Source organism: Tenrec ecaudatus, chromosome 8 (genome assembly GCF_050624435.1).
Source record: "Tenrec ecaudatus isolate mTenEca1 chromosome 8, mTenEca1.hap1, whole genome shotgun sequence".
Lineage (NCBI taxonomy): Eukaryota > Metazoa > Chordata > Mammalia > Afrosoricida > Tenrecidae > Tenrec > Tenrec ecaudatus.
The window spans coordinates 24,578,599-24,605,395 of NC_134537.1; the positions used below are offsets into that span (position 1 = coordinate 24,578,599).

General features: G+C 44.2%; 1 protein-coding gene across 5 annotated transcripts in view; it reads left to right on the top strand.

Moving 5' to 3' along the window:
- ATP11B (ATPase phospholipid transporting 11B (putative)) overlaps nucleotides 1-24,517 on the top strand; it is a 124,740-nt gene extending 100,223 nt beyond the window's left edge. For 3 of the 5 annotated variants that reach the window (XM_075556092.1, XM_075556093.1, XM_075556096.1), the window contains 5 exons: nucleotides 2,883-2,948; nucleotides 3,494-3,597; nucleotides 6,311-6,476; nucleotides 19,535-19,668; nucleotides 23,490-24,517. In XM_075556092.1, coding sequence (XP_075412207.1) covers nucleotides 2,883-2,948; nucleotides 3,494-3,597; nucleotides 6,311-6,476; nucleotides 19,535-19,668; nucleotides 23,490-23,571 — 552 coding nt within the window. In that variant the 3' untranslated portion in view covers nucleotides 23,572-24,517. Of the gene's footprint in view, nucleotides 1-2,882; nucleotides 2,949-3,493; nucleotides 3,598-6,310; nucleotides 6,477-9,672; nucleotides 9,872-12,664; nucleotides 12,806-19,534; nucleotides 19,669-23,489 lie in introns of those variants that run through there. The other 2 variants (XM_075556094.1, XM_075556095.1) reach the window with 2 other exon arrangements.
- The last annotated feature ends 2,280 nt before the right edge of the window (nucleotides 24,518-26,797 follow it).

Sequence of the window (26,797 nt, forward strand, 5' to 3'; positions counted from 1 at the left end):
CTCTCCTCCCGCCGCCACAGTCTAACACATCACCATCCCTGGTCAGGACCATAGTGACTGCTTCCTTCCCATTTCTGCCTCTGCTCGTCCTTTCTGCAGAGAGCTCCCAGACAGTCTCTTAAAATGAAAACGAAATTGTGCATTCACCAGCAACTTCTGAATCACATTTCATATGCAACATCACAGTGAACCTATTCTTTCTTACCTCTGACTGTTTCCTCCCATCCCAACCCTTTGCTCGTGCACACTGGCTTCCTGCTGCTGGGAGAGGCCACTAGGCTCCTTTGTGGGTTTCCGCACTAGCTGCTTCTCCACATGAGTGCCTTTTGCTCCCAAGGACACCTGGCTGCCTCCCTTCAGGTCTCAGTGGGGACGTCAGAGGTTTGCCAAGGCCTTCCTTGTCACTCCAGTAACGCACCATCTCCCTCACCTCCCATCACTCCCTGACCTTTGCTTCATGTCCTTCATAGCCCTGGTCTCCATCTGAAAGTAAATAGTGGGGTGGTTTATTTGTTTATGGTCAGTTTCCTACACTTAAGTGTCAGCTCCATGAAGGACAGACACTTGAACTTGTTACTCAAGGACTGGCATTTTGTTTGGCATAGCATAGGCTTAAGGTACAAGTTTGGCTTTATTAAAATAATTGGTGGCAATTTAATTCACAAGAAGAGATCTGGAAAATAGGCCGCGGCAGACAGAGAGTGAGGTGAGCATCTCTCCCGAGCATGAGCAGATCCAAGTCCAGCCGAGTCCAAAGCCCTGGGGGCAGTGCAAAACCACCAGCCACTCCAGCAGAAAGAGGAGGCTTTCTACTCCCGTAAAGAGTTATGAGTCTCAGGTTTAAGCCCACAGGGACAGTTTTGCCCTGTCCAATAGGGTCACTACGAGTCGGTGTTGACTCGATGGCAGGGAGTTTTGATTTAAACCTTACATATTTTGGTAGGCCCACTGGAAGGAAACTATCGCATACAGGCACAAACACGAACTTTAGTTGATTGGAAAATGACTGTGACCGACATGAAGTTGTTAGTTGTGTTAGTTGCCAGTGAGTTAGCTCTGGCAGCTTTTGTATCAATTTGCCGGGTCTACTTTTGTCGTTGCCGGCTGATTTGCAGTCCCGGGTCATTGGTGAGTGTAAGTCTGTTGTCGCAGCTGCTGTGCACCGCCTTCCAGTCTAGGGTGTTCATTTTCCAGCAGTTCATTGCGCACTGTTCTGTTGTGACCCACAGATTGGTGTTGGCTGGTTTTCAGAAGGAAGTCACTAGGCCTTTTTAAGTCCAGAAAGCTGTCCACCGTGGGCACCTGAAATACTGATGGCATAGCTTTCGACATCACAGAAGTCACCACCGTGTGACCAACCCAAACTGCCAGGTTGTCCAAAATGACATACATACATCCCACTAAGCCCAAATCTTACTGTAAGCCCAAGTCAACTTCTCTTTAGTCAGATCTCAGCATCACCCTTTGCCACTCACTGCACGGCCAGCCTGCTCAAGGGAATGTTAGAATGGAAAGAGGTAGCTGCTTTAACTGATGAGCATTAATTACTCTTGTTAATTTTACTACCAGAATCAAAGGTCTTGTTAGTGTGTGTGTTTGTGTTACTGAGCTCTGGGTCCTGTGCACAAGGCAACCCAAACTCTCCTCGGTTCCTAAGGAACATCCCACCGCCTGAGGAGTCTGTCGTCAGGGCCCAGTAAAACCTGCTGCTGAGGGCTGGACAGCGTGCCCTTGTTACCGCCGTCAGCCTAGGTGTCCCCTAGCCGACTCCATCGCCCTGAAGGAGGAGACTGATCCTCCTCTGGGGGCCGAACCTTCAACTCAGGACAGACCAAAGAGTGTCAGTATTTCTAGGTCGTGTCTAGAGATGACCAAAGCAGGACAAGGCACAATATATACTTCTCCTTTTGTGTGTATGTGACAGAAATGCCTGTAGCAAAGGGAATGAGTATTAATATTTCTTGGCTAATAATAACATTTTATTTGCTTGTTTATTAGATATCAAGTACCCTATGTTTTTCTTTTATCTTAATTCTTAAAGAAACCTGTCAAGTTTTTCTACATTTTACAATGAGGAAATGAGATACAGAATGGTTAAACAATTTCTCTCAAATGTGTATGATAATTTTTAGAAGTAACTCCAATTTTTAAAAAATAACCTTTTAAATGTTTAAGCCAATGTTAAAAACCATGATTACTTTGAAAACTAAATTTATTTAAACACTTGGCTTAAATGAATGTCTTTTTTCTATCCATGTTGTCTGTAAAAAAAAAAAGTCCTGACTTTCTTTGGGGATTTGGTATTCTTAATAAACTTTAGTGAGTTTTGGCTTTAAAGCCCAGTGGGATCATTTCTGACTGCATTAACAGCATTTTCATGTAGAATCTTTTGATGAGAAATTCCACTGCCATTACCTTGCCTTCCAGAAACTAGTTCTGGGTATAATTTCTTGTTCTGCGTATGCCACGTCCAGAAATAGAGTGGCAGGTGACTGCTCTCCGCCTGCGCACCGACTTCAGAACACCGCTCTGCTGGGCTAGGGTTTGCTGTCGGTGCTGCTGTGGGACAGAAGAAAGCAATCACTAAGGATTACGTTATTCAAACATGCGCTTACATGGCAAGCGTGACACAATTCCAAGCCCATCGTTGGGTTTCCAGTCTGATGATATTCTCCCAGGCATCTTTGTGCACAATGATAATGTGGTATGACATTTCTTTTTATACACTCCACTTCTAAAGAGTCATATGTCTGATGTAACAGACGTAAATAAAGCAAGTGATTCTTAGCACAGAAACGAAAGTGCCTTTGCCTTGTATCTGATTTAATTTTGACATACAAGACGGACACATCATAGAATAACTGTAGATTCTGTCTGTTTAGATGTTTGGAAACTGGACATTCGGCACGTTGGTCTTCACCGTCATGGTCATTACAGTTACAGTAAAGGTAAGATACTGAATGAAATGAGAAAGATGGGCTAAGGACTGGTCTGATAGCCACATGGAGGGTCGTTTGAACCCACCATTCTTGCTGTGGGAGGAAGATGAGGCTTTCTGTTCCCATCATAATGTACAGTCTGCACCCAGTCACACTGAGTGACTGAGGAAATCTTCTTCACTGCTATGGCCTCTCCCAATAATAAAATAATTTTACTGATTGCTATTTCAGTAATGCATTTTCATTTTTGTCAGAAATTCTTTGGTAAGTCCATTATTTTTAGAAAGCCTTGTCTGATTATATTGGCCAAATTAAGGTTCATTTGTCTGCATATAATGTGAGATAACACCATTTATTTCAGGCCATTGAGTTGAGAATACTCACATGAAATTTCCATGTTCTCCCTCCCAGAAGAAAAATGTGATAAACTTGAAATGATTCCATTTCATACTAGGATCCTTTCACTAATGTTTCTCCCCTGCCGAGCTCTGCTGCGGCACTCAACCAAGGGGCCCTGCTGTAGTTCTAACAATGGCTTCCTCTTTCCCTTTCAGATGGCTTTAGAAACTCATTTCTGGACCTGGGTCAATCATCTTGTGACCTGGGGGTCAATCATATTTTATTTTGTGTTTTCCTTGTTTTATGGAGGGATTTTCTGGTGAGTGACTACTGTATTTTAATTCTATTGTTTCAATTGTAATAAATACATGGGTAAATAAACCATTGCTACTGAGGTTCCAGTTCATGCATACATAGGTTCATGCCAAACAGAGCACAGTTCAGCGTGCCTCTGTGGTCGGTGGTGGCTGCAGAGGTGGTCCCACGAGCGTGCCCACAAGAAGTGGTCACATGAAAGGCTGAATGGTAGCTCAGAAGATTCTGGGGACTGGTTTGGGGGGACTCCAAAAGGATAATCTTGATAGATTTTCTTGCAGTACACAAGACTATCAAGGGGTTTGTTGGGAAAATTGATTCATCTTTATTCATTGAGTCATGCACAGCTCCCTTGATAAATTATAAATTATTGACTCTCCTAAGATTTAAAAAAGATTTTTATTATGAATTGGGTGAAAGTTTACAGAGCAAATCATTTTGCCATTCAAGAATACATACACATTTTGTTTCAAGTCCTTGATTACAATCCCTGCAATGTGACATCACCTTTCCCACATTCTGAGCTTTGTCCTTTTGATCTCCAACCGTTTATTATTCCAAGGAGCTGTGCTCCCTGCTGCTTTTGTTCCCCTTATAGCCTGCTGATTGTTTGCCAGAAAGTTGACCCACGGGGCTGAGTTCACCTTCAGATCTGAAGGGTGACTAAGGACTCTAGACTTAGGGGTTCCATCAGTCTCTCTCCAACCAATAAGCCTGGTCCTTTTTTTAGGATGTTGAATTTTGTACCACGTTTACCTCCCACTCGATCCAGGACCTTCTGAGATGATCTTCAGAGCTGTCAGCAGTGGTGATCCAGCACCATCTAGTTCTTTGGGTCTCATGGAAGCCATTAGTCCACAGGAGTAATTTTTTCTCCATGTCTTTGATTCTTCACTTTTCTGTTCTTCACACAAGAAGACACCAGTAGTTGCTCCATAGCTGACTGCTCACAAGCTTTTCAGATGATCAAAGTAGCATCTAGAACAATGTCTTTGTATACTATTTTATTCCAGTTGACATTGATGTCCACTGGAATTAATAGTCCTGAGCTCCCAGGCCCAGTGACTCATTCCCTCAAGGTGTATGGTATGGCTAAGAAGTTTTCTTTTTATTTATATATATGTATATATACCATTTATACTTGAGTATAAGCCGAGGTTTTTTAGCACATTTTAAAAAATCTTTTTATTAGGGGCTCATACAACTCTTATCACAATCCATATATATATATCAATTGTGTAAAGCACATTTGTATATTCATTGCTCTCATTATTCTCAAAACATTTGCTCTCCACTTGCATCAGGTCCTCATTTTACATCTCCCTGCCCGCTCCCCCCTCCCTCATGAGCCCTTGATAATTTATAAATTATTATTTTGTCATATCTTGTCCTGTCCGACGTCTCCCTTCACCCACTTTTCTGTTGTCCGTCCCCCAGGGAGAGGAGGTCACATGTAGATCCTTGTAATCGGTTCTCCCTATCCAACCTACCCTCCCCTCCACTCTCCTGGTATCGCCACTCTCACCACTGGTCCTGAAGGGTTTATCTGTCCTGGATTCCCTGTGTTTCCAGTTCGTAGCTGTACCAGTGTACATCCTCTGGTCTAGCCAGATTTGTAAGGTAGAATTGGGATCATGGGGGTAGAGGGTGGAGGGGAGGAAGCATTTAGGAACTAGAGGAAAGTTGTATGTTTCATCGTTTCAGCACATTTTTGGATGCAGTTTTTGTGGTAAAATTAGGTGCCTCGGCAGACATTCGAGTCAGCTTATACTTGAGTATATGTGATATATACATAATTTCTGTTTTATAGATTATTGAACTTTAGATACAAAGTCATTTGATTTCAAATAAACATTTAATGGAAAAACAAAAGTTCTTTTAAACGGAATTTTTTTACACCTGTGGCTAAGAAGTTTGGCTGTCTTTGCCCTTTGTGTGCTCTACTCTGTTAATGGATGCATTCCTTTAGTAGGGAGTGCACATGTAAAAGTCTCTGTTGTAGAATTCCTATCACATTTGGTTGCTGTACATTTATTCTTTTTATAAAGCAGAAAACTTGAAACTAGTGAGAGAGGAAAAACTTTGATTGTCTACACATTAACTTACATTTAGGATCATAAAAAAACACCTTTGTTTCATTTCATTTGAATCTTCTTTATTTCTCCATTTGTTTCTGTATTTTCCCATATTATTTTTTAAAGTTACATATAAAAGCATTACTCTTCCCCCCCCCAAAAAAAAGTATTTTCACATTAATTACTACTTAGTAATTTTTTGAGAAGAGCCTCCGAGTTGACCTTTCAGCCTAAGACTTCGGTCATCGGTCTTTGAGTTGCTCAGCAGAAAATAGCTTGTTGCATTGCTTGTTTGTTTTTTTGCTTTCCACAGTCTCTTAAGTTTTTATTACTATATTACTGTGATGAGATAACATCACATTCCTACTGACATCCTACAACTAATAGAGAATAATCAACTACTTTCATCGTAAGGATAATAGTTATCATCAAAAGTATAATTAAATCAGGTATTTTAAGCAAATGCGTATGGTTTTATAGGTTATTTGGTTATTCACATTACATCAGTTTCAAATGTTGGTCATTTTCATCGGGTAGTCTCATAACTATACGTTTCAGATACAGTGGGTTCAGGGTTTACGTGAGGTATTTGTTTAAGCCTTCCATCTTCCTCTTAGGTGACTTGCTCATTTCTCTTTGCAGGCCATTCTTGGGGTCCCAGAATATGTACTTTGTGTTTATTCAGCTCCTGTCAAGTGGCTCTGCTTGGTTTGCCATAATACTCATGGTGGTTACGTGTCTGTTTGTTGACATCGTAAAGAAAGTATTTGACCGGCAGCTCTGTCCTACAAGTACTGAAAAGGCACAGGTAAGCACTCTCTCCATACAGTGCCTGTTAAAACTGGGCGCCTTGAACAGTAACTGTCATCATCTGCCTATGTGAGTAAATAGAGAATTATCCACTTCTATGTCAAGTAGCATTTACCATGTAAACATTGTTAAATATGATCGTTCAAACTGCTTCTGCATTGTTTCTGATAACTTTATGACTGCTGAAAAATTAGTTTTCAAAGTATATATTTTCTTGTTAATAAAACACTAGCTTTTAAAATACTAAACTACCAAATTATGTCCAGATATTAATGCCAAGTATATTTCAGTTTATTTTATTACAGCTCTCTATCAGACACATATAGTCGTGTTGTGTGTCCATGACTTTAGAAACATTAGCGTTTGAGTAAGTTTTTCGAATTGACACTGTTTTCAACAGAACAGTATAATCTTTCATTTTAGGAAACCTCTTCTTTCACTGTTTATTAATAAGCATAACCACAGCAGTTTTCGATAGTATGCGGGGCTTCCAAAAGTTCATGGAAAAATGGAATTAATAGGTAATGGAATTTTCCCATGAACTTTTAAAGACCCCTCATATTTGGTCTTTGGAGACTTACAAATCTCTAAAATGTTGGCTCTTTAACTCTGTGTCTCTTCTTGGTAAAAATGTGTTAAAAATGTCTTCATTACCTTTATAATGAGAATTTAATAAAAGAATGTTCAAATAGCTACTCATAATAGCTACTCAAGAAATGCTGTCTATTTAGTTGATATACCTTTCTTAGATGTTTTACTTTACATGAGCTAGGAGGCGGAGCTCATATCTCAACCTGTTGTATTAACTGTACCAAGGCAATGGATAAGTACTCTCAAGAATATATGCTGCTCAGCTCTTACACCTGATAAAAGTTTGAGTTTATTAACCACATAGTTCTGCCTAGATTGAATTTTTTTCAACAAAATGTGTGCTACATGCCAAGTAAATTTGGTTTCCATTTTGGACTTTGTTTTATGTTCATCAAGCTAATAAAATAATTACTCGTGATTTTTAGTCTACGTTAGGCCTCTCGACTAGTGCAGCAGTTTTCCTATCGGTCGATCCTATTCATTGTTTCTGTAGCATGCATTTGCTTTCCTAAATTAATTACAGTAAACCTGCTTCCTTGACCCCTTTAGTAGGCAGCATAGGTCTCTGAAACCTGAAAAATTTGAACTCGAGCAGTTTTTACTATTACAAGGTGGTTCTTGATGAAGTAATTTCTCGCTACCCCAGTTTCCTCCTCGAGACAGTCAGACTAATAACTCCTAGTGTACAGGATTGCTCGAGAGAGCAGATATGAAGCACCTAGCCCAGGGCTTACCCATTGTCGTCCCTCCCTAAAAGCAATGGTTGTGAGGACGGTGCGGCTTCCATGTGGCTCTGTGATAAGGACCTCCAGGCAGGTTGGGAATGTTGCATGACCCAGGTTACCATAGGGAGCCCTTCCTAAACGGTTAGGAATCTTAAAGACCCTTTAAGGATTTGTAGGTGTGTCGGGACAGGTGCATATTGTTCTCCTTTACCCTTGTTTACGACGAGTTATGGCTCGAAGCCTTTTCAGTGGTTCCAGAGCTACATATGCAGCAAGTGAAGGTGATTGTGATGAGAATTTGTTGCAAGTCGGGGATTGGATCAAAGACCCTTGGTGGCACTTTGGGTTAAACGTTGGGCTGCTAACCTCAAGGTCAGCAGTTCAAACCCACCAGCCACTCCTTGGGAAGAATCAGCTCCCCTAAGATGTACAGTCGTGAAAACCCTAGGGATAAGTTCCACTCTGTCACTACTGAATCAAAATCGATTCGATGGCAGTGGGTTTGATTTTGAGCTTTAGGAGTTCACTCAAGCATTGCAAAGGGCAGGTTGGCCTGGCAGTAAAACGGGGTTTCAAAGATGGTGGTATCTGCTCAAAGATGGCAGCAGCTCACTTGGTGATAAGTGCCTGCCAGCAATCTAACCTCAGGCCCAGGCCCCAGAAAGGGCCCATTCTAGGACTTGGACCCATGATTTTTCCCATGCCAGGCACTATGACAGCTCACCCATTCTTTCCCTGGATTCCTTCAGCAACCAAGGCCGAACCAACTCACAGCCCTGCCATAAAGCACAAGAGCAGTTGTCTTACAGTCGGACATTCGTAGCCCAGGGACTGCCTGCCCTCTCTGCCTGTGCAGCAAACATGCATGCAAATGTTCATCATCTGAGACACACACACTATGTCTACCAGGCTTGTGTATAAGAGAGTACTATTCTTAGTGCGATGTCTGTCATATGTTTTCTGGCATCCTTGCCAGCCCTCTTGGCCTATGTAAAGTTATAGTTCACCAAAATATGAGTCGCATCACTTAAAAAAATAATTCTTTATAAAAGTAATTGATCAGCTTTATTTGCATATATGTAGAAACTCTACATTAGGCATTTACAAATACATAGTATGTTTGATGAGATTTCTTGATGATATGAAAAATGGTGTCTTTTGATGTCTTTTCTGTAGTCTCCTTTTAAAGAATTACATAGAAATTACTTGGGGGCTTCAGGTGGACCCTGAGTCAAGAAACACATTAAAAGTGCTTTTTAGATACTTTGGTTCTGCCATAGCTTAAAATTGACTTAATACGAACGGTGTAATAACTCAATCCTTTTATTTGTTTGTGTGAAAGCCTATTTAATTTTCCTTATTGCCTCCCTAGATTAATTTTTAAATTACTTGACTAGATCTTGTAGAGCCATACTCCCAGAAGGAGCTCTCCCCTCAGGGATCTTCCAGCTTGCTGTGCTGTTTTCCCTGCGGCAGAGTAGGGTCAGCCAGCTCCCTGTGCCACACAACTTCTGTGCTGCCGGCAGGAGTCATTAACTCAGCATTGTGCCATCGCCTCTGATTCCAAATGGTAAATAGAAGGTGGTCGGCTCCTTCCCTGTTTACCAAAAACTAGCAAGTAAAATCATATCAGCACGTATTCTGAGCTTTGTTTTTCGCCAGAATAACCATGTGGTATTGCGAGTGAAGAATAAGTAAATGCTTTCGATGGCAAAGCCACCAGCTCTACAGATGTCAGTCATGCATGTGTACCGTGTATACTTCTGACTGTTATAGGAACAGATGTCTTTACAGAGCTTGTCCTGTGTCTGTCTCCTAGGTAATGAATCCAGCTCACTGACTTGTTGTGTGTCCCATCCTTTTTCTGTCCACTTATAGATGTACTCCAACACAGTCGCTTTAAGTGACGAGTTGATCGCACTGCAGCCATTGTCGAGGGCCAGGAGCCAGCTGAGCAGACTTAGGTAGAGTAGGAGGAGCAGGACCTCCTCTGCATGCTGAAGGTCAAGTACACATGCGGAAAGATGGGCAGAGGCATGAACAAACAGTGGGACATTTCTACCAGCATAGCTCTGTCCCTGACTAATCTGACCTTTACTTACACATTGTTAAAAGCTTTAAAAAAGACTGTTTCTCTTTCTTCTTTGAGAAGGAAATTCAGATAAAAATTCAGTAATGATAACAGGACAGAGATCTGTACCTTGTTATATATATATATATATTTTTATATCTTAACTACCTTTTCTATCATAATTCTAATGCTTCTGCTTGTCATATTACTGGTATTTAAGAATGCTTTTGCATGTTGAATAGCCAAAAGTATCATAATTCATCCTAAAATTTAATGTTTTAAGTTATAGTTACTTGGAAGTGAAAGTTGCCCATCTTGTAATCTTGCTTCAGTCTTTGTTATAAATATATGTGCGTATTTGTGTTTGTGGCTGTTATGGCTGCTGAAGCTTTTCATTTCCATGCTACTGTTTAGTGCATCTATAAATTGAACAATATATTTTGTATGTCTTATAGATACTTTGATCTCCACAGACAGATCTATTCTGTCATTGTTCACTTACACACACACACACACATGAAAGCTTAGGTTCTACAACTTTTGCTATTAAGATGCCAAAGCGTATAAAGATTAATTCTAGTGTGGTCTGGAAGGAAAACATAATGTAATCCCCCAATTTTTTGTTTTTATTTTGACACTTTTCCATTTCTTGCTCGTTTGGTGGCTCGTGGACTCTTAGCGATTATATACATTTTTAAACTTACTTCTTCAATCTGAGGTTTCTAATTTGTCTCCATTCACTTGGTGAAATTAATGGCTTTGACAAAGTACTACTCATCATTTTAAGATGTTTGTAAGTTTTACCAAACTTTTAAAACTGTGTTTATCATTATTGGTTTTTTTTTTAGTACATTCTACAGTGAATTACAAAGGTCTAATACTTACTAATGAGTATACAAAGGGATCTTTAACTTGTAGTCAACTTGATTTCATGTAACAGGAGATGAACAGTCACAATAAACTTGAAGGTTTACCTTCATCTTGGGTAGAGCCAAATCTGTGTATCACAGTGTATAGTTAGATAACTTTCTGAAAGCAGTGGTTACCAATCCCGTATTTTGACATCTAATCATTGAACTCGAAGGCAGTAGGGGGGGCGTACTACGTAAAACACCACTCTGATAAGGTCTTTTGTTGAGTGAAGATAACTTTTACATCGAGAAGAACAGTATCTCATTTTCCTGAAATATTTTTGTACACCTCGACTTATATCGTGCGACACCAGACTGAAAGAGGATAGGGAAAGAAGATCATAAATCAGAGAGATGCTAGGCTCCATCCTACTGTAAAGAAAAGGGAGCTTAGCATTCACCTGTGGAGGAGCACCGTGAGAGCACGTACTGGGCACGCAGGCCAGCCAGGCTGTAAGCCGGTCTTCATCCAGTGCAGGGGTGCCGAGAGGAAAGCACCCTGGTGGGGCAGGAGGCCCGAATGCTGGGGCCACCTTTGACCCTGCTCTCCCCTCTCCTCGCCGAACCAGTTCACCTCGTGCAGCCCCAGGCGCTTCACCTATAGAGTGTAATCATTCGACATACCGCGGTCTGTGGTTTACCAGTGCCAACAAGGAAAAGCAGAAAAAGAAGCAGTGGTGGATGCACCCTATGAAAGGCAGGCAGAAACCAGCGCTGCTCAACTGAGCAGTGGCCCCTGGGTTGACATTAGCTCACTGCTGCTTGGCCAGGTGCCCACACACATCTGTGTGCCGCTGCAGCCTCACGGGCGCTGACCACCTCTTGTGTCTAAGTGGCATGAAACAGCACTCTGGCATGTGATCACTGGTAGTTTTAACACTTTACTGTTGTGTCAGAGAAGAAAATGGTATCTTTGAGAGCTTTCAAATCTGTCGTCAGGTTAGTGCTTCTGAAACATTAATACAAAACCCTTTGTCGTTTCCCCTGAATAAAAGCTCATTGAAGTGTCCCCCTTCCTGGATTACAGGCATGCTACTAAGCTCTTGTCATACCCCCTGGCTTAAATCAAGTCAAAAACATATTTATGCAACACAACTAAAATTACTTTGCTCATGAAACTAAGGAACTCTGCCTAGTTTCTCTGATTTTACTTAGTTCTTTAATTCTACTTCTTTTTTAGGAGTAGATTTAAGAAATTTAGCATTGCGTTCTTTCCCCAGAATTCATGATTGGTAAGTCCTAAGACTGGGGAAAGACAGAGATGAAGCAATGTTTCTTTTGAAGTCAGTGGTGACGTTTTCTCATAGTTTGAGGAAGGTAAAGATACAGGTAACCGTGGACACCTTTTTAAACATCCCTAGAAGATCACTTGCAAAAATGTGACTAGAAAGAATAAACACTGTTTGATTGTAAAATATTCCAAAGGATTTTAGGAGTATAGGTGTAGTTTTTTAACCAAAACAATCAAGTCAAGCTCTTCACCCCAGTATATAAGATGATGTGACCTGCTAAGGTAGGGAGGGCCCCCTAAGGAGGGGCAGGAGGTGAGAGGTCAGACATACTGGCAGTTTGAGGCTGAGTGGCAGCATAGTGGCGTAACAGGAGAAGGTGAGTTTTGTTGAGGGAAGCTTGGTTCTCAGCTCCGCCACATGTGTGCTCACTCGCAGCTTTGTGCACTGCAAAATCATGACTTTTTTGTGTGTGCTGTGTGGTGTTCCCCTTAAGAAGTGCTGTGGGCTCTGTTCTTGTGACAGTGCTTGTGCTGTTGTGTGAACATCCCTCTGTGCCTCACAGAGTGTGGAAGCCAACCTGCTGTTTGATTCAATCCCTCAAATGGTGAGAGTGTGCGTCTGTAATACGAGACTTGTTGCTTTTTCTGTCCTTCCAGATGGAAGAAGATAAGGGTTCAGTCAGCTCAGCATGTGAATTTGCTGAAAGCCAGCACAGAGGGGAGGACAGTAGGCAGCTGCTAGCTGAGACTTGCAGCCAGCAGGACAATTCTCACGTGCACTAGGTAGTACTGCGCTGGACCTGCCCGGGACCATCCACTAAGTTCCCGGGCTGGAGCATGCTGGGGAGAACTGACCTGACATTCGTTTCTGCTTCACTAATCGCATCACCGTGTCCCATGTGTCGCTCCGATTCAGCTGTTTGCCTTTTCTGTGAGCTTTACGTTTGCCGTACATCCCATCCCTGCGTGTTTCTTCATCTTCCTCTGGAAGTTAATCTAATGAACCTTAATCTAACTCTGGAGCTGGCGTGATGAACTGTGTTTCTTTTCAGATTCCAAAAAAGTCTCCTCACAGTCTGTAGTCTCACATTTAGGAAATGGGTTTTCCTTTTCATCTCTCCTTCTGAAGATGCCACTTCACACCATTTCTATGAGTTCTTAAAGCAGGTTTTCGTCCTTAAAGTTGTACCAAGCATCCTTCAGCCTCACTTCTTCTCAGTGTATCTAGTCACTGAATTCCTTCTCGAAATGTCCCTCTGGTCGACCGAGCGCTTAGAGTGGGTACAGAACGAGCTTGTTGCCTGCTAGTCAGCACCCAACCCTCCTCCATTCCTGCTGTTCGTGTGCCTTGGTTACTAAGGAGGCCGAATTGTGAGTGCTCGATTGACTCCCCTTACGGAATCAACCTGAAGTCTGGGTTTGGTCGGTGGGAATTGTGGAGGATAAACATTCCCACCACTATTATACTGGAGCTCGTTAGCACTTTGTGGGTTGTAATGGTCACAAAGATGCTATTGTCTCATCTGGAATAAACCCTTATAAGTGATGAAAAATTAAAATAAAATGAACTAAAGATCTCACATCATTTAAATGCCCTAGGGTGGTGTGGTGGTTTCATGATGGGCTGCTAACCTCAAGGTCAACAGTTGGAAACCACCAGCTGCCCACAGGAGAAAGAGGAGGCTTTTTACTCCCATAAAGAGTTAACCATCACCCTAATAAAATGTTTTTTTAAAAAGATAACCATCTAAGAAACCCACGGGGCAGTTCTACCCTGCCCTCTCGGGGTCATGGTGAGTTGGCATAGACTCAACGGCAGGGAGTTTGATTGGGTTGCTGTGAGCTAAAATTGACTCTGTGTGTGTGTGTGTGTGTGTGTGTGTGTGTGTGTGATCAGACCATAGAACAAGCCTAATAATTGAAGAATATGAGTTATTCTATTCTGTAAGATAAAATTTTTAATTAAATTCCTTTAGTGAATTACCCTAAATGGAAAATACTGAAGATAAATTGGTCAACACCCAGTTGCTATTATTAATGAAAAATAATACAAATGAGTTCTAAATTTTTCTTTTGTTTTGGGGTGTTTCATCTCACTATCTTTACCACACATTTACCTTGTATTTTGCTTAGATACATAAAGATTCTACTTTTTTTTATGTCTGGTTGTTCTTATGTTCTGAATCTATAGCGAGTAAAGGTCACATAGAGAGTGAACTCGATAAGTGGAGAGCTGGCCAGGATGTATTCCATGCCCTGGAGAGTCCACACACGGGACTCGAGTTAAGAAGTTACGTCCTCCAGGATAAAAAGGCCCCGGCTCAAGTGGGCATTGAACAAGATGTGGCTCGTTTGCCGTAATACGTCCACAAAACCATAAAGGCCGTGGAGAACTGGCTTCTTAGGGTGCTCCTGTGCAGTACCGTGGCCTTGCTGAGGGGCTCCTGTAAGAGGAGGCCACTTGAGCTTTCTTCCTTCTGCCCTGTGACATTTGACCCCTCCTCATGGGATCAAGATGTCCTCAAACCATAAAATAGGGTTTTAGTAAAACTGCCCACGGATAGTACCCTCCTCTGTAATATTTTGTTTTATCACTGAATTTCAGTTCATTGAATTAAATGTATTTTAACTTTTTTCATGTCCTTCTGCTTCTTGGCACGTATTTTGAGATAAAAAATTTTTTTATAAACTTTGTTTTTTAAGTTGTTGGGTGCCCAGGAGGCTCCTTCAGCTCAGAGTCAAACTGCCCATCACGTTTTCTAGGCTGTAATCTTCACAGGGGAAGAGGCCTTTCAGTTAGCAGCTGAGGACTTCCTAGAGGGCCACAGACCTCCTCAGTTTAAAGAAATAATAATCGGGCTACGCAGTAACCCTTCGTCGTTTTGATGTGGTCGTTGAGCCTAATGACAGTTGGGCAGCCTCGCTGATGCTGTGCAGGTTTAGGAACTCTGCCCTAGTTGTCTCCAACAGTGGCTGCTGAGGGGTCTGTTCAACTGTCCCTTTTTTGTCTCTGACTTTGGGGGCCTTGCTCTTGCCACCCTCTTTCTAGCCGTGCCCAGCCCTGGAGGGTGGGGCCTTTCCCGTCCTGGGTTGAGCAGCTGAAGCCCCAGACCTGCATCCTGCCTCCAGCAGCAACGTTGTCAGCAGCCAACTGCAGCCACCTTGCTCTCCCTCCACCACAGATGCTTGCCCCACTGCCTCACTTAACCCTTAGCATAGGGAGCTACCAAATAAGGCCCGCAGTCTTTTTTATAACTAGGACTAATTCAAATGATGGGAATGGGCCTACCTAAGAGCTTACAATTCTTTTTTATTTTCTTAATTTTTTTTACAATCCTTATTTCATGCTCATTGTCATAGTTAAATTGGCCAACCCATACGGAAGTAGCCCCATCTCTAGAGACCCGTAGAGCAGTAGAGAGATATTTTGCTTGTATTTTAGTTGCCTTTTAAAATGGCTCTAATTTTACTTGGGAGAAGGGAAGGGGAAGGAAGGCTCGAGAAATCAGTATGAGCTTCAGAAATGGCGCTTCTTCAAATACCATCACCCAGCTGCCCAGTGCGATTCTGACTAAGGAGATGGAGTGATGACTTGTTTCAGGGGTTATTATTCTGACCCAATTAGAAGTCAGTAATGTGTGGTGACTTTGATTTCACATCAGAAGGAAAAACCAGGATAGAGGGGAGCTGAGATCCAAGAGTTCAGGAACAGAAGGTTTAGAACCCGATGGTGGCAGCAATTGTACAATTACACTCGAGCTAAAGGAGTTATGGATTGTTACAATATCTGTAAGATATCCCAATAAAATGATTGCAAAAAGAAAGAAAGAAAAACCAAACCAAACCCAGTGCCATCGAGTCAATGCCCAATTCACAGTGACCCTAGAGGACAGGGTAGAACTGCCCTGTGAGTGTCTGAGACTGTCACTCTCTACGGCAGTAGAGCGCCTCACCTTCCTCCCATCCCAACTGCCAGAGCCCCCTTCACTCTGCTGTCGGGTCTTTTTCCACACGCCTGGAGGCAATGCAAGGTGCTCACTTTGATCATCCAAAAAATAAAGCCATTTTGAGGGCAAAAGACCTAATGGTTATTAGTGTGAAATTTTTCTAAATGCAGAGCATTGTTTCCTGTGCTATAGAAATGCCCAAAGCCTGGCAGACATGCAAGGCGGTTTTCATAAAGAGACTTTCTGTAGGCACAACAGGGGACACTTGTAAACGTTGACTCTTGTGCACATGATAATAGTCACAAATAAGGAGCGTGGCCAGAACTTATTTCAGGAGGCAAGTGTCAGGAAGATGAGGTTTTATGAGCCCTCCACGGTCATGTCGATTAGCTGTCGGTTTGCTTCTAGCTCTAGATGATGTGGTTTCTTCTGGGACACAGGTGTTGTAACAGAGTGAGGAAACTTTTCAGTTCTTTCAAACTTGGATAAATAAAGTTGCTTCTGGTTGCTGCCAGGTAGCCTCGCACTCCTAGCGCTCCCTCACCGGGTTGAAATGTACAAAGGCAGCTAGCCCAGTCTTCCCTCCAAGGAGCTGCCGGAGCTTAGAGCCCCAGACCTTGTGGTTGGCACTGAGCCCTTGACCGCTCCCCGCCACACCAGAGCTCCGGTCTAGCAGTCAGTAGTAGTTCGAGGTTGTTGGTGTGGTTTGTTTGTTCTTAAGGATCATGTTTTCTAGCCAGAGCTTTCCAGAAACACAGTTAATTAGCATTTCCAAGGCAGTTGGGGCTTTTATTTATTTTTCTTTTCGTTAGGCATTTGTTTCATATAAATGACCTGCGAAGGATGTCGTTTCTAATTCTGACACAAACTAAGGGAGCTAGAGGCCAGTTTGTTGTTTTCTTATCTTGTTTTCAATTCCCAATCCATCATAGACCAATACTTGTGTGAAGTACAATAAAAATGAACTACTTGAACAACAAAAGTTAAAAGACATACAAAATAGACCCCTATTTTTAAAATATTGCATTCCACCACTTAGACATGTGGTCTGTGAAATTGCCATAAAAGTATCCAAGGTCTTCCGCTGACAGGCCGGCAATGCTCGCCTTTTCCTGAATCAGACCAGCGCTGATCTGGGTCATGGGGTCTCTGTGCAGGAGGACAGTAGTAACTGCTGTCCCCTCACACTGAGACAGAGCTGGTGCTGGAAATCCACGAGGCTGTTCGGCCCTCGCACGTCTGTTTGCTCATTCTCTTCCCCCGGCCTGGAACACCCTTCCTTCCCCACCTCCAGCTACTGAAAGCCCACTCGGCCTTCAAGATGTGTCAAGTGCCATCTTTTTCATCAAGTCTTTCATGCTCCCCCGCCCCCCTTTCCTTCCCTCCTCTGCTGGCGTCATTACAAGGAGGCAGCAGCACAGGAACTTGGTAAAGAGCCCTGGAATCAGAGCCCCCGAGTCTCAAGCCCCAGCTGGTGCCTTGCAGAGATTCTCGACGCGTCTCTCTTCTGTTCAAGGCGGCGGGTTAGGCTGCCTGTGCCACGAGAGACTGCTTGATGCCATAAAGAAGATAGGCATGAGGCCGTCGGTCTTCATCAGGAATAACTACGTGGCCCATCCACAGCCAACACACCATCAGTCGCACTGCCTTTATGACTGGCACCTTTTCTTTACCCTTCCCCCTCTAGGTTGAGGGTAGGAGTGCTGTCTCTCATAAGAACCAGCACAGTGCCTTGCTCAATAACTATTAAGTTGGGTTGAATTTAAGCGCAGTTAAGTGACACTAGCCAGCAGTGAAATCAGTCCAGAGAGGAGAACTGCATTAGTGGTCACGAACATGAGGATGGATTCGTGGGAACAAGGCTGTAAGCTGGCCCATATTGGTGATGGTCCTTGACTTGGGCCAACAGCCTGTGGAGACAGACTGCACAGGAGCTTTGGGGGTAGAACAGAAAAGGTGGCCTGCGGTCAGATTATGCAGGGCCTTATTTATATACTTTATCCCCTGAGTGTGTGAGAGACCTAGACCCAGCCCACCCAAGGAGGACACCGCTGCTAAAATCAGTTCTGAATAGTAGTCCCCCTTCTGGTGCTGGAACCTGGTTCCGACATCTCCTGCCCTTGGCGCCCGGCTGCATGACCAGGTGTCCTCACCAATGACCGTCCTTTCCTCGGTCTACTTAGTGCTTCGTGGGACTGGTGTTCCTCAGGCTGCATTCACCACAGAGCCCTTCTTGCATGCCGGTGAGCACCTCCTAAAACATTGTAAGCAAGGGCACCCCACCCGCCCTAACCCCAGGCTGCTGGAGCAGATGCACAAGTGAGGGGCTGCGGCTTCTCGGTGCTCAGCGCGCCCTGAGCCGGGCCTACCACCGGGCAGTTCTGCCGCGTGCTGCCGGGCTTGAGCAGGACCATACCAGCTGCGGAGGGTGGACGCGCCAGGGTATTAACTAGCACCCCGCCCCGTCTGTCTCTGCCGTCCTTGTGAGCATCTCCACAAATGCCCTTTGTCGCCATGCCGCATGCCGTGATTCCCAACCTTTGTGGGACTGCAGCCCACGGAAAGACTAAATTTTTAGTGTTCTCCTTCCTCTGTGCCTGTGAAACAGTTGTTACAAAGTACGACACATACATAAAGGAAAGAGCCAAAATAAGAGTTTGCTGAAAATAACAACTCTTGAGAAATTCCGCGACACCTTGAGTGGGAAAACCAGGGTTGGGATTCACTGAGCTATGCAGTCCTGACCGCCACCACCTGCCTTCATTTCCCATTTTAACCCGAGTCAAATTGCGAGTAGTATGGAATGAAACTACCCTACCGAGTCACGGACACAGCAATTGGTTTCACATGTATATACTTTCAGAAAGTAATTCCATTTTAAATGCACCCATATCCCATAGATTTCAAGTCTATACCATCAGCTGATTTGTTAAAAGTAAGATGACCGGATGGTGGCCGTGGCTGGCACCAAACGGTTGTTTCGCCATTTAAAGTAAATGCCCTTTCTCTGAGAGAATCACAGCGGGCACACCCGAGTGCGCAGTGCGGTGCTGCTGTGGTCGCTGTGATGTGCCTCTTAGTTGGGAGATCGGGATTTGCTCCTCCCTGGTTCTTATTTCCAAGTCTCAAACGGTTTCCACTCCACTCTTCTCAACCGCTAGACGTTTTAAATTGAAAATTGAATGATCAATTTCACCAAGACAAAAACTCCAGGAAAAATTTTAGCTCATTAAAGAGTGGTTGATGCAAATCAGTTCTGCCCATCCTAAATTTATTAAAAATACAGAGTCTCAGGTTTTGCAGATTTAAATACTATCCAGCTACTTATTTTTATTTAATGCTTTTATTCAACCTCTGGTTTAGGACACAGTACATTTGTAATTATACAAAGCATTTTTGTATAATTGCTCTATTAAAGCCTTCCATTAAGTTCCATACTATAGAAAAACATCACATGTCTCTATATTACTTTCAAAGTGGTGGTTGCCTTTTGTTTTTGGGGGGTTTTTTTTGGCGCGCAGGGGGGCTGGGGAGTCCAAATCTATTGGTGCGTGCTAATTGTTCCCACTTTCCCCCCCAGCTTACTGAGGCAAATTCAGGTGTCCAGTGCTTGGACTCCATGTGCTGTTTCTCAGAAGGACAGACAGCGTGCGCATCTGTTGGAAGAATGCTGGACCGAGTGATCGGAAGCTGCAGTCCGGCCCACATCAGCAGGTGTGAAATTTCTCTAAGCAGCCTTTGCTGCAGATGAGCCTCCCATAACCTGGACGGGATGAACCTGAAGCTCTAGATCTCTAACCAACCAGCAGCTGGTTGTACCCACTGGAGCAGGCTCCTACTTAGCATTCTGTGACAGTAGCTTTCACTGGTTGGCTTTGGGTGGGGGCTCCTTCGCTCGGAAAGGAAGAGAAGGCACCTTTGAAGAGACTTTCCGTCTAATGAGCAGAAAGAATCTTTGTTTCACAGTGTTTCCACCCTGTCTGCCACGCGGTGAGCAGGAGCGTGTGTTTGGCACGCCCTCGCGTTTCGTAGAACTCTGAATCCTACCTGTGCTACTGGGTCCTCGCTTGCAAGCCTTTTGTGATTTTGCTTTTACTGTTTGATTTTTGTCCTTTCAAGACAACGGCCTCAGCCTGAAGAAGTCAGAAAGTGTTCCTTTTCTCCTCCTCTTCTGTGTCTCCTGGTCGCGGGCTGAGGCTGCCCCTCTCCCCCCGCCTTTCTCTCCACAGCGGGGTCTCTGAGATGAGTGGTGGTCTCTGTGTTCCCTCTGCTTGCTAACGAGTCTACGTACAACTTTATAACGTACAACAGCACCTCAGTGTTTTTACTTCCTCCTGAGCCTGCTTCTTGAATTAGATTTATCAGTGTTTGTTTTGGGGGGTCATAGCAAAATTACCATTTAAAAGTAGACTGTGATTGAAAATGTATTTAAAACTTAAAAATAGATTCATTTGCTCATACTTGTCCCCGTAGAGGATAACATGTTCTACACCTTGGTGTACTCTATGGGGTCTTTGTTCCCAAGATCCAGGTGGCAAGCACGCTGGGTGTGTGGCCAGATACTGAGGGGCAGGTGTGGTTCCCAGTGTCCCCAGTGTGCCAGGCAAGCACTCTCTTCTCCCACGTGAAAATGGCTGGGAAGTGCTCCAGCAGCGGAGAACGAAAGATGGAAGAGGCACTAATCTTACCTATTGATAAAGGAATTGTTCATGTTTGGATAGTTTGGTATTTTTTAAAATGATGACCATGATTATCATTCATGTATCATAAAATCCAGATAACTTTTACTGGTCGACTTGTCAGTTCACCCTAAAACTCTACTCTGGCCATGTCTGTGTGGGACAAGTACATTGCAAGTAGCATTTCTGGGTTCACATCATGTCTTTGGTTATCATAATAACATGCGATCAAACTCTACCCATAGCTCTGCGGTTTAACTCTGTAAGGATGCCATTCCATCCGTTAGAATGGCCATGAGCAGTTAGATCTGTTGGCGCTTGTTTTGACGTACTTTGTGATGCAAAACGCGAAAGCAGCTGTGCCTTTTCACGGCCAATGAGTTTCCCAGAGGAAGCCCTGAGGGACTCGGCTCTGAATGTCATTAACTCTGCTGCTGCTGAGAGCGCAGCTTGGGAGCGGGAGTCAGACAAGGACACGATTCTGGAGCTTCTACAGCAGTTTACATTGCTCTGTCTCAACACAGAGTTGTCTTTAATGACACTATACATGTTAGAAAAAGAAAACCAGAATTTCGAATGAGCCAACATTTCTGCTGTGTCCATATCTTCGTTTTCTTGCTGTCAGTGATTTCGGTAATATGCCCGTGATGTTCTTCACACGGCCATGTCTGTGCTGCATGATCTGAATGTCTGAACCTGGACGTGTTCTCTCGAAGGTGGCTGCCATCTGTACTTGTTTTCACTTGAACTTCGACCATACTCTTTTTTTTTGGGGGGGGGGGGGGCGGGGGTTAATTTTTTTCCTTGATAAATTAATTATTAATATCATATTTGACAGACTTTAAATATCTTTCCAATTATGCCCAACATTTCAGGCTTTTTTTTCCCTCTGTTGAATACTCTAAAAAAAAATCTTTTTGAGATGTGTTGACAGTTTTTCAAGTTGATAAAATCATAACAATATGCAAAACTACATGGTGCTTTCCAAAGGGCTATTCAAATTTTGCCATAGATGCATTGACATTATTTTTAAACTTAGAAAGCTCGGATCGACGGAGATTTGGGTTTGTCTTTTCCATGTAACTCTCTCCGTAAACTACCTTTGGCAGCTTCATACTGCATTTCTCTCTGAGGTCGCATGTACGCGAGAGGGCAAAGCTGCGTCCGCCCTGCCCCTGCCCGGTGTAGGAGCCCCTGGCTATTTGTGGCATTAGCGTGTCACCACAGCCCTTTAAGAATGGCAACTCGTGTTTTCCTCTCACAGATCTCTCTCCGTGAAACATTCGCCACCCAGCCACGAGAAGCGCCCTCCGTGGGTTGCTAGGTTCTGTCAGAGGAGTGTGCCCTATTGCAAAGGCCGCGGCGTGGTGTGGGACACACAGCCCAACACGCTGTGCACCGGGCTCTGCACTTCTTGGGGTACCTCCCACCAGGGACTGCGTCCTCATCAGACTCTCTCGCGTGATGATAGATGAGCAGTTAATACTTGGTCAGGTGTTTCATGATCTGTCAAATATGATATTTAACATGAATGCACAGGTGTGCTTTGTAAAGATGAAAAAATGAACGCAAATTTTACCTAACGAGAAGCTTTTATGTCAACAGCGGTTGAAAAAGGAGGAAAACGAGTATAAAGTATTTGCGATTTGGGAGTGGACCCTTGATTCTCGATAGCTGAGGCAGTGATACGTGCTACCTTTGTTGTGTGTGTCTGCGTGTACTTTGTCCGCTGTAGGTACTTTCTCTGTAAGACACTTCCATGTCCTCCTTTCTCCAGCCATTCTACGCAGGTTGAGGGCTGTGCCAGGCACAGGCCTAGGGTGCTAAAGAGACAGTGGTGAGCCAGAGATAATGCTCGAGAGAGCCAGGAACCACTGCTGTGATCGCTGCGTGTCTGCCACCCTGTGTGCCAACGTGATACAACTCCTAGAGTCAGACTTCGAGATGGCCATGTAACTGGTTTACACTTGAACTACAGATGTGCAGGCTGCCAGTCTCTGGGAGACTACAGGCCCTTGTCAGCAAAGGTGAATGGGACTGTGTAAGCACAGGCTCTTCCACTAACATCTTTGTGTAGGGAAAGATAGATGCCTAACAAAGGTTACATAAAATGTATTTTTTTAAGGACTTTTAGTCTCAAAAGAAAAGCCACCTTTGCCTGGGTGGTCTTAACTGTCCTGGAACTAGGTTGGTCTGCCTAAGTATGGCAGGCTAATTTTTTTATCTTGGGTTCAAACAGCCGCAGAGTTTTATGTAATGCCTGCTCGTGAGCCTTGTCACAGCAGTGGGCTTTTCTAGGCCAGTAGCGGCTCGTGTGTCTAAAAGCCCAGCGACCTAGGGGGTCTTTTGGTACCTATTGAGCAAACCATCGCTGCATTCGAGCAAACGGTGCCAACATTGCTAGACGAGACGAGAGCGAGCCAGGGATGCGAGCAAGCCACTGCTTTCGTTCCTGAGCGTTTGGCCGTGAGATGATCCTGTTTCTGTAACGCCAAAATGCAGCCTCGTTGCTTGTCCTGGAAACAGCATGTGCATCCTCTGCCTTAATGGAATTGTGAAAATTCAGAGCGTCTCCTGCTTTACTTCCGAGAGTTGTTTTAATGCTGACGCATGTCTGAATTCTGGCTTCTATTTTTGTACAATGACTAGAGCATTATTTTCCCCAATTTTTTGTAAAATAAAATAGAATGGGCATTCAGTGCGCGCAGGAAGAACTTCACTGTAGCCTTTAACAGGAATCACTCCGTGACTATTTTAAAGCTGAAATGACATTTTGGTCCTACGTTTTAGAACGACTTTTTCTCAATCAAAACCTAGGTCCTGGTGAGCCAAACTTTTCTCTTATTGTTGCTTTAGATCATGGAGTGCTTCGGACCCTTTCTGTACCAGCGACAGGAGCATCTTGACTCTCTCCACAATGGACTCGTCTACTTGTTAAAGGGCAGTAGCTCTTGGTGGGAGCCAGTTCAACCCCTGTCCTAAAATGCAGTGTGAGTTCCCTCCAGTGGCCACACTCGCGCTGTCAAAGTTCCTCCTGGCGGCTCTTGAGTAGTCCAGGCCCACTCAAAGTGGCAGTGACAGACACACAGAAAGCATTGCCATGAACCCCCGTGCCGTTCTGCATTTGAATCCGCACACGTGGAGATGTGCCCGGCGGAGGCCTGTTCCGCCCGTCCCCGGCTGCGTCGTCCCTGGCCTCGGGACTCCTCAGGGCATCTCCGCCTGTTGCTGAGGCCACTGTGTTTTGATATCAAAGAAGCAAAAGGGAGGTACTGAACTCCTAGCTGCGTGTATTTTTTAACATTAGTTTGTCTATTGACTCTTCTATTTAAATCTGCTTCTGTAAATTATGCTGAAAAGTTTGCCTTGAAAACTCTATTTTTCTATTAGAGTTCTATTTGAAGCTTTCCATTGGAAAAGCTGTGTGAACAGTGAGGAATCGCGGTTCCCCAGACCATGCTGGTACCTCACGGAGGTGGACGCAGCATGTGCAGGAAATGCACACCGGCTCCAACTCCTCTGGGAAGCCCCGGAGCCCGGCCAGTGAAGTTAGCCATAGAGCGGTCAACCCTGCCCACCATCTAAGGGATCAATCAGGAATCATGTCCATTCACCAAGTTTCAAATTGATGTTTCCTAATCATATTTTTATAGCAGCCTATGAAGAACCTATAGTGGGTAAATTAGATGCCATTGGCATAATGTTAATTTAATGTGTTCATTATTGGAAATTTTTTTGCATGCATTCATCTGGTTCATATATTTAAGTTTGCTTTTTTTCCCCCCTCTCCCTCTCCCTCTTTATCCATCCTGAAGGCTCTGTTTGTGATACTTTATAACAATGTTGTAAAGTTCAAATATATCAATAAACAAGTTTGGACAGTATTTAAATATTGCAAATACTCTTAATTATATAAGCACAGCTGGGTAATGACATTGATATAAAAAGAGTCTCTGTCTATGGCCAATTTAGACTTCCTCTCGCCTTTCCAACAGCTAGGCTGGAGAATGCAGGATTGCAGGTAGAAAATCTTATGCTTTGAAAGTTATTATATGTTATCTGAATTACAGAAGGCTCCCACGGGGAAGCAAAATCTACCCAGCATCCCATTTGAAGGTATATTTTCAGGCATGACTGTAAAATATAAATGACAAAATCTACAATGCTCAATTTGTGTGGGTAAGCACCAGTACATTAAAATGCTAAAAATGTTTCATCAGGCCCACGTGACTGTATTTAACTCATTGCCTTTGCACTTCTAAGACTAGATTTGTATCCCAAACTTACCATGTAAATTCAGCATCATCATTTGCTTTGATAAAAAGTAAAGCTGGTTTAAAATTTGGAAATGAGTGTTGGTTTTTAAAACTAGTGCCCGGCTTTTAGTATAGTGATTGCATTTAAAATTGTGTGAAAATGGGAAACTGGGGTTCTGCCAGAATTCTCACTTGAAAGTAAATTCCTCTCTGCTGGGGGCCGGGCATGTGTGTCTGTGCTGCCCTCTTCCTGCTTGCCGGGCAGGCGCGTGCTGCTGCAGGCCGGCTGGCAGGGAAGGAAGAAAGCCAATTGCTTGCCGAGGCGGACAGCACTTCAGTGACACGAGGGTGTCGTTACCTCATAAATTACAGCCCAGTCCTCATTGTCATCAGTCGCCATTTCTCCACAGAGGCTTCCCAGTGTTGGGTTTAGGAAGACACTGGGAATCAATGAAGGGGGTGGTGGATTGTCCTCGGTGTGTGTCCCTTCCCGGACGCATGTCCCCGAGAGGAAGTGCTGCCAGTCCCTATATTCATAGGAAAGGGGCCCTCCCCCCACCCCACCCTCTGTGGGCTTTAAGCCGGTTTCCAGTGCTGACGTTCAGCTATGAAGCAAAGACTGCGTCACCAGGAATCACAGAAAAGGCTCCCCTTTGCATCTTACTATGCAATTCTTTGGAAAGGATGATGTCGAAAATTCACTTACTCTTATCTGCCAAGACCAAAGGCAGGTGCTAAATGTGGTCCCGCTAGTTAATGAATGATGTCAGGGCGGTTTTCACTGCCGCCTTGCCTTGGCCCCGTTGGAAGGCCATGGGCTCACAGATAGCGGCCGGCACCGAGTCAGTCTCCAGACCTGCCTTCTGTGCTGCTGCCGGTCAGTGGCCCAGCGCCCGCCTCAGCAAGGCTGGCCCAGGAGTTCCTCTGGCCTGGGAGAACCTCGCCGAGCCAGGCTTGCTTTGGGCGTGAGATGGAAAAGGGGAGAATTTATAGACTGGATTCTCTTAAGTGGCCTCCTCCTTCAGTTCCGCTGTATAGAGAGGTTTCCCGACCTGACACAGGCCCTGGCAGACCTGCCCATGAGAAAACACCTGCCCTCATCCAGGGCTGGGCCCTTGCTGCGGCGTGAGATTGTGCAATTGGACCTGCCTGATAAGCTGAGCCCTCTCCTGAGTCAGGAGTCGGGCTGCCGAACGATGTGGACGTCCCAGAGGGGCGCTTTTGAACGGAGCCCAGGTGGTGCAGTGGGCTCCGTGTTGGGCTCCTGCTGCCCCCAGGCGAGCAGTTGCATCTCACCAGCCACTGCGCAGATAGATGCGCGATGAGGCTCGGTGTTCGTGCCGTCTGGGAGACCCACAGGGCAGGTCTGCTCCGGCCGATTGGGGCACTGGGAGTTGGCATCACCTCCATGACAGTGAGTGCCTGGACACTCCGGAAAGCTCTCGGCCACTTCTGCTTGTGTTTGTCCTGTAGGGATCAGTTGGGAGTGTGACATAAGCAGGTAGTATAATAAAATTAGCACCCCAAACCGAAAGCACATTTTAATTCATTTTGAGCCCCCTTCATAAACATTTTGACTTCTGTCTTGAATTGAGCCCTTTGTTTTCATCAGAATAAAGCATTCTTGTAGGGTTGTTTTGTGTGAGATGACTTGAATGACATGCCGACACACACAAAAAATTCTCATCGTCGACTGTAATGTGTGTAACAATCGTGATTGTTAGACTTTTATGAGGAATTAGTAGCTGGAACTATTGTAGCAATACTTACTTTAAAATGTTGGACCGCAAACACTGTGGCTGTCTCGTGTAAGCCTTTAACAGTCTCTGCTTTCCAGTAAATGTAGTACACTCACTGTACAGGTCTCAGTGATTTTTTTAAAGCTTATGAAATTATATTTATCAAATA